The 8,175-nt window shown below is 41.5% G+C and overlaps 1 protein-coding gene across 2 annotated transcripts; it reads right to left on the bottom strand.

The window, feature by feature from the left end:
- Window positions 1–312: 312 nt before the first annotated feature.
- On the bottom strand, window positions 313–4,891 carry LOC103397626 (homeobox protein orthopedia-like). Of its 2 annotated transcripts, none has more exons than XM_008335960.3 (3): window positions 4,543–4,891; window positions 3,833–4,239; window positions 313–1,663 (listed from the first exon to the last, which is right to left on the bottom strand). In XM_008335960.3, the coding sequence occupies exons 1-3, from the start codon at window positions 4,616–4,618 to the stop codon at window positions 1,160–1,162; spliced, it is 987 nt and encodes a 328-aa protein (XP_008334182.1). In that variant the 5' UTR covers window positions 4,619–4,891; the 3' UTR covers window positions 313–1,159. The 2 variants fall into 2 exon arrangements, with proteins under 2 accessions (XP_008334182.1, XP_008334183.1); XM_008335961.3 differs by having other exon boundaries at window positions 4,582–4,891.
- Window positions 4,892–8,175: the final 3,284 nt, after the last annotated feature.

Here is an 8,175-nt window from a genome sequence, read left to right as displayed (position 1 = left end):
CTCTGTGTTCACAGTACACGGAGTCCTCTGGGCAGGATGACCGTCATGGTCAAACTCTCAGCAGTGACTGTCACCATCACATCACTGACATCTTTACCGCTGCTGTCGACCACCATGGGACCACTCACCCTTCAAACCCTGTCCGTAAACCCCACCGCCCGCAGACACTCCCATCACCAGAAGGTCACAATGTCGGATGCCGACGCTAAGTCCGTGAACGTCGCATTTTTCACACGTACAGCTTGACTCGAGCGTGACGCTGCTGTGGATCTGTGTGAGTGCGAATCAATGGAGACACGAATCATCCTCGGTTTTGGGTCGTTCTTGAAAATTCCTTTTTATTTGTTTGTCATTTTTAAATCGGTACAAAGCCGTCAGTGTGGTGCATTTCGATGTAAGATCAAACATTTAAGAAATGTGTCAAGTAATAGCACATACGATAAGTTAAAACATGTCACAGAAAAGACCAGCGGTACACAGCAAGAATGTTTCATCTACACAAAACATCCTAAAACATGGAAGGCCTATTGAACGATCATGGTATATATATTTGCGTTTTTCTTCTTTTTGATTGATGCTCCTGTGTCTCCTGCAGAGGTCCGAGGACCGAGGTCACCTCATGGGTATCTGCTCAATCTGAGTGGGAACCATTCTCTCCTCCAATGATCCGAGTGTTTAAATCCACATGCACAGTGCACTTCTGACCCAGTTCAACAGGCCCACCTATGATACGGTGCGGATTTTGGTCGGTTTTTTTCTTACGCAAAATGTATATCAAATTTTAATAAACAACCGTTTGACATAAACACAACTTCACCTGAACACAATAACACGTGCGTGAAGACGCACCGAAGGGAAAATAAATACCACGATATTTTTTGGCTCACAGTAAGTAGGGCCTGCAGTCTAAAGATCAATACAATATTTATTATCGGTAGTTGATAAAATCCCTTCGAGGTAACGAGATAAATAACCGCAAAATTAAGTTTTAATTTCCATTCCCTTTGACCGTCCTCATTTTGTCATTAAGTCTAGATGAAGTCACACCCGCTCTCCATTTCCTCCCAGTTAAATCCTGATTAACTCGCCCTCATTCTCTGGTGTCGATCTAAATGGAGCAGGACGTAAATGAGTCCCAGAGTGGGTCTGGGGGAGTTCACTAGGTGAAACTCATGGACACTGTGTGCTCCAGCGCTTTGCGCCGCAGCGACGCGATGCTTGTCCCTCTCCACATGTCACTGTCCGGGGAACTACACAGCTGCGGGGAACCCGATACGTTCGTGGGCCCGGAGAGAGAGGCCGACATTCCAGGGAAAGGCGACTGGTAGAGATGGGACTGAAGACCGGAGCCGTTGGAAGACAGGCCGTTGGAGAGACCCATTGAGTTTGGCGGCGGGCCTGGACCCAAACTGCACTGTGACAGAGACTGGGCCATACCGGACTGACGACCCAGGGCGGGCGGGAGCTGGAGCTGCGACACGCCCGGCATACCCGTGGCCCAACGTGTGTCGTTGGCGTGGAAAGAGCACAGGCTGTTCTCCATGGCGGCCGCGGCAGAGAACTGTGGCAGACCGGGTGTTGGGAGCAGCGTCCCCGGGGCGCGGAACACATTGGTGGTCTTCTTCCTTTTCTTCCACTTGGCGCGTCGGTTCTGGAACCAAACCTGGAGAGACAGAGTCAGAATCGTGGGTTAACCACCTGAGAAACGGTCGACTGAGGCAGAATGAGTCATGTTTATGTTCAGTATCGGTGAGTGAAACGATGGAAGAAAACAAAGCAGTATTACGCACCACAATCTTCTAGATTTACTCAGCAGAAGTAAATCTTCATCTCAGGGTATTTACATGTATGTAATACCTGTAAAAATACCCGTATTATACATGTACTGTATGTAATACCTGTATAATATTGCTGAACAAAGGGGTAATAAGAAATGGATGGTGTGTATTGTCTAAGGAATAGTTATACAGCAAATGGGTCTGTAAAACACTACTTTGACAAATGTGGATATAGAATATTTACACTTTGCAAAAACCTAATACCAGAATACTACTACAATATTCAGAGAGTACTGAGTACTGCATGAATTAACAGAAACAACGTTTTTAGGCTTTTCTCCAACCAATTTACTAATAGCAGACTGGAGCAGGAAAAAGAAGAAATTTATGACTAAAAATAGATGTGAACTAATGCATTGATGGTACCATTTTCAATGTATTTATAAGTATGTTTTTACAATTAATTTAAGTCTGAATATATCCCAGAAACCCTGTTTGATTTTTTAATATATAGGCAATTAACAGTTCTGGGAAACGAGGTTTGGAATTGTTGTTTTTTCACAGCAGTCCGTCATTTTCACCACATTAATAAACAATATTTTCTGTGATAAAATAAAAATTAAAAATCTTGACTAAACGCACCACACTGCAGTACAGACCTCACCGCCAAGGAACGAATAAAACCCACCCATTCACTTACGCACACGAGGAACTCGAACACACAGAACCGACGTGCACGGTTAAACACGCACACGCATTCTCTACTGGGCTTTATAAAGATTTCATCATCTTCTTGCGTGATTAATGCGCGCGCGAGGCCGCGAGTCGATGCCTCCATATTAAAAGTGAAATCTGGCTCTCATTCCGCTCAGCCATCCGTGAAACGTCGCCCAAACCCCATTACACTCCGGGGGGAAGAAAATGCAATTTCTCATTCCATTAAAAAAAAAAAAGTACAATATATTCTTTGGTTCTATTAAGATGTCGCTGATAGAGCATTTTAAAGGAGGAGAGCAGCCTGTGGAGGCACGCACTCACGCCCACTGTGGGCTGTACACGCACGGCCTGAACTAATGTTTACCAACAACGAGCAGTAGCCGCTGAACAACAACAACCTGGCCTGGTATGGACTAAAGAATTGATTGTTAATGTGACTAATGATTGTGCTACTTTTTATTGCTTTCACTGGGATGATTTGCATGATTTTTACATCACTGTTTAATAACCCATTCACTCCTACAAATAAGGATGAGAATTGTTGCTCGTGTGTGATTTATGTCGGAGACATCTGAGCTGAACAAAAATAGTTTGTGGAAAGTATGAAATGTTTGAAAGTTATTAAATATCCACCATTTGCCAAAATAAAGTGATTAATTAAAAGTTTAGAGACGAAGTCATTATTAAGAGTTTTGAATTTGTAACATAAAAAAATAAAACGTATATATACAGAGTACAAAATTCTGAAAAGCCATAATAATAATATGTTGGAAATATATATTACATTTTTTTAAAAATACATACATAGATGAAAAAATACATACAGTAGATGCTTGCTTTGCTTTGCTGATTAGAGACTAGAACAGTGTTTGTTGATGACAAATATTTCAGCACCACGGACAGAGGCAAACATGACTTTCTTCTAGATTCGATTGGGGATTTTCTTTTCTTTTTTTGTTAAATAAGATAACGATAATATTGAACTTCAATTGAAATTATTATATTAGATTGAATTGTTTACCTAAACAAAAATACACACGTGTTTTTGCGCAAGTGCTGTTATTTAGTGTTGTGTGTGTGTGTGTGTGTGTACTCTTTAGGGTTAGACATTATTTATAAAAGTGATTGCATTTTTCCAAAAAACCGCGTAACAGCACAACAATTGAAATGAGAGGAGATGGAGCATTTTAAATCACAGCAGGTAAGTTTGGTATAAATCACATTTTACAAACGCGTTTTCTGTTTTTTAACCAGGACGTAGGCACACAAGTATTGGTATTTGAAGGATTTGAAGTATTTTCAGCACGTAGTTCATTAACACATGAACAATCATTTACCTGAACTCTGGATTCAGTGAGTCCGATCCTCAGCGCCAACTCCTCCCTCATGAAGATGTCAGGGTAGTGGGTCTTGGCGAAGCTGCGCTCCAGCTCGTTCAGCTGTGCGGGAGTAAAGCGCGTCCGGTGTCTCTTCTGTTTCTGCTGGCTGGCGGATTGACTCGAGCTCTGCTGCGGCTGCTGCTGAGGCTGCTGCTGCTGTTTCTCCGGCTCCTTCCCGTTCACCGGCATGCCAGAAGCGTTGGATCCAACGGTGGTGATGTCCTCTCCCGGCAGGAGAGTCGTTCTCTCTATAGAGTCCGAACCGGGGGCCATGTCTCCCGGATGTCCCTGGTCTGCAACTCCACCTCCCAGCCGGCACTTGAGAGCTTCTCGATGTCCGAGCAACTCCGCCGCATCCTTCATCCCTGCGAGGACGAGGAGAGGCTTAGACTCGCTGAACATACGGTACATCCTAGGTACAATACTTTCTTTAAAAAATTAAAAAAAGATCGGCAGATCATGAATTAAATCCAACAACACAGTAAAAAAAGACGTAATTCATAATTTCATGCGCATTTTCTGTTCCCTGCTCTGAATTTCTGAATAAGCTGAATTACTCCAAATAACTGCTTAGAAAAACTACAACAATGTTAGCTGCTAAAACCTGTTTTACAGCCTATCTATCAATCAATTCAAAATAATAAAAGAGAAAGAAGTAAAAATCTTACACTGGAGTTTAGGGCCGGAGTTTACTGACGATAACTCACCGAGCCGAGCATCCAGGAGGTCGGCGTGTGAGAGCATGGCGTACCGCTCCAGGGTGAAATAGGCTCCAAAAAAATCCCTACAACTTTGGGAGCAATTTAAAAAGTATATATGGTCTAAATGAACAAAAATTTGGTTTGTGGTTAAAAAAGGAGGTCCCTTGCATTATAATGTCCTTTAGGGCGACGGGGAGGCGCTTATTAGTTGAAAGAAGTCGTGAGCTTCCTCAAATAAGAGCCAATCAGAGGAGGAGCTTGGAAATGTCAGCGACGTGACTCCCTCCTTATCCCCCAGCCCTCCTTTCTTTTTCTATTTTTTTCTATTAAACACACACACACACACGCGCGCGCATGCGTGCATGCGCACACTGAAACGTGCACGGAGCGCCACAATTCAATTCACTATAGCCTGATTTATTAGCTTTTCATGCTCAAATTATTCCACGTTAACCATCTTAATGTGTTTGCTTAATCTCACATAGTCTGTGCCATGACAGGACTCAGGCCTGTATATATATATATATATACATCTGAGAAACAACAACAACAACAATAGTAACAACAACAGTGAGTTTAAGTAAGGCCTGTAATGGCGACAGCCGCAGAAAAACATTAGTGATGAATAATTATCCTTGTCCAAATCTGAATCTTCTAATCACTGGACTGTAGCCTCTGACCTTGATTCACAAATGGAGAATTGATTCTCCAAACAACAAAAAATATATTAAAAAGAAAACACCTTTCAAGCCCATTAACTATTCCTTTAAAAATGCGTTTGGTGTCGAAGAATGGAATTATCTTTAAAATAATAATAATAATATCAAGAACTATGAATAAAATAGGAGCTGATATTCTTTCAGTGTTTCTGCAACTCCTTCCTCTACTATCCACGGATCACAACCGACCGAATATCGGTCCCATTTCCCACCGAATGGCAGGTTATTTGTGAAAACAAATGAAGGAAATAAATAAATAAACGAGTATAGATGGATTTAAGCTCTGTTACTGATCGCTCGCTTTAACTCCAATCGACTTTTTATCAGCACGGGCGCAATTAAAGGTATTTAGGCCCGGTTGGTTCAAACCAAAGCAGACGTTCTGGATCCTGAACGATCGCGGCCCCTTTAGCGGTGGTCTATAAGGAGGTCTATTATACAATTAACAGGACAGTCATTGATTTGGCTCTGCTCGGCTCCTATACTTCCACTCCAGACACTCCTGGTTAGGGAGGACTGCTGGCAGATGTCAGGGTGAGTCTGCTGAATAGACCACCGCCTGGGAATAAATGGGCTTCTTTGCAACCGAACAAGGGAGGCGTCCGAGCGAGGACTCCCCTCTCTCCTTCTCCTCCTGCTCATCCTTTATGCTCCTTAGCCGCAATCTGCCAGTACGCAGAGAAGTAGCCTATATATGTGTGGCCCAGCATGGAGGAGTATGTAGAATAGACCGGTGCCTGGACCAGGGAGATGAGGAAAAGCTGTGACCTGTTCCTGGAGGTTGAAGATAAGCATCAGCAGCGGAAGAAACTCAATCATTTGATTTAGATGTATTGATAAAATGAGAGGAGATGGAATGAAGGGGGACGGAAGAGAGAGTGAGGGGAGTGTAGTTTGTGATCAAAGCCTGTGCCGAGGTCGAGGGACGTGGAGTTTTTTTCTTCTTCTACTGCATTTAGGAATACAAACTATACATGCGGTCACTGGGAGACAACATGGGGATTTGACTAAAATATTAGTATACATTAATATTAATTCACAATATACATATATATTCACACAAAAAAGAGACACTCAATTAGAGGCTGGGGTCCATTTAATTAAAAAGACTCTGCAACGCGCATATTATTATTATAATTAATGATTAAAAAAATGCTGAGCAGACAAACACAACTAACCATTTAAACCATTCAGAGTAAAGGTGGGAATTTTGTCCTAATGTTTTTTTCTTTCTTAAAAAAATATATGTATGTAAAAGAAGATCATTGTAAACTTTAAATTAAATAAGGCTAAGTTTAAAAACTTTATTATTATTATTCTGTTTTATTTGTAGCTTATTTTGGCCTGTTTTAACTTTTCTGTTTATTTTTGTTTTTCTTTCATTGCCTTTTAGGACATTTTTAACCAGTTTTAACCACACTGTTTATACGAATTAAAAGGAGAATTATATTATTGACAATAATAATAATAATAATAATAATAATAATAATAATAATAATCAACAAACGATTAATAATACTAATTACTATTATTATTATTATTTTTATTATTATTATTATTATTATTGACATAATAACGTTTCCATATAATAAACCAGAGATATTTTGATAACACGCGGTCTCATTTTAATTTATTAACGTTGACCCCGAGTCTACCTGTGATAAGGCACCTGTAGTGGTGGTGATTTGATCTGGGAACCTTCGTGATAAATATTGTTTTAGTGAATATAGCCCAGCTGTCCGATCCCATTGCGGTAATAAGAGGAACCCATTTGAAATTGGTCTATATCTCACTCAGCCTCCCTAACTGGACCACATCAATCTTCCCCCCCAGTAAAAACACACTCACATACAATCCACTCGGGTTAATGCGGCGCATCTGAGTGCGGAACGGCTGTTTACACGCGAGGAGACACTTTTAATGGAAGCGCACCAAAAACAAATGCAATTCTGTAGAGCAATTTCAAAGATCAGGAATTCCGTGTCCGCACTCTGCGCGCTATTTTTGGGCAATAAAAATTGCGTTGAATCCATTGCTCATACAAAATGTGTGCATGTGTCTCTGCAGCAGAACAGGTTAAAATAAAGCATGAGACCAAACAACAACAACAGAAGCGGGGATGGAACTGTGTTCGTCTATTTTCCAAAGTGTCTTCATTTACTCCGTTATAACAGAAAATCTGAATGGAAAATCGATTTTCTGTCTGCTGCCTATATACACCAAGGTGGGCTTGTTTTCGCCTGGTTCGGATGCAAGGCAAAAAAAAAAAGAAGAGCCTTGCATCCGAACCGAGAAGTGCGGAGACTGGAGGGCCATTAGAGGCTTTCCCTCTCCGACCACCTAACCTGGCTGCATCAGCCTGCGCATCTCATGCCCTAATTAGGCCGCCTGCCCTCCGCCTGGTCCCCGCCACTGCGTGATCTGGTGCACACTGCGGTAATCATGGCTTCAAATAAAATAATCAGCAAAGAAGAGCGATTTCCTTAATGAGGATGAGGAGGCGACTGTCACGGAGATGTGGTGACGGCGCTGTGATGGAGGCCCGCGTGTCGCCTCTTCTCCCCCTCTGTCTCTACCTCTCTTTCCCACTCTCTCGCTCGCTCTCCGTATTCTCCCAATTACTAAAAGCAATTAAAGTAAACACGTATGATATATTTGTTGTTTTTTTCTTTTTTTCTTTTACTTCATCTTATCTACCTCACCTTTAAAATGTTTAATTGAAGATTTAATATCCTGCTGCTAAATATTGGCCACGTCTTCCAGATTAGGTTAAATATTTTAATATTTGTTACGCAGGTTCTGCGTAATTTAAGCACTTAAAGTACAAGTATTCTCCATTGCCTTTTAAATTAAATTAACCTATTAGAAAACAGCTTAAAAA

Source organism: Cynoglossus semilaevis, chromosome Z (assembly GCF_000523025.1).
Source record: "Cynoglossus semilaevis isolate Cse_v1.0 chromosome Z, Cse_v1.0, whole genome shotgun sequence".
Classification (NCBI taxonomy): Eukaryota; Metazoa; Chordata; class Actinopteri; order Pleuronectiformes; family Cynoglossidae; genus Cynoglossus; species Cynoglossus semilaevis.
The sequence above is the reverse complement of the archived record's forward strand: the minus strand, read 5'-3'. Positions and strand labels throughout refer to the sequence as shown.

Coding starts and splice junctions, on each gene's coding strand:
- LOC103397626 (XM_008335960.3), bottom strand. CDS start 4,618: ATGCTCTCACACGCCGACCTCCTGGATGCTCGGCTCGGTGAGTTATCG. Junction 4,240..4,542: donor CTCCGGCCCTAAACTCCAGT/GTAAGATTTTTA, acceptor TCGTCCTCGCAG/GGATGAAGGATGCGGCGGAG. Junction 1,664..3,832: donor TCACTGAATCCAGAGTTCAG/GTAAATGATTGT, acceptor CTGTCTCTCCAG/GTTTGGTTCCAGAACCGACG.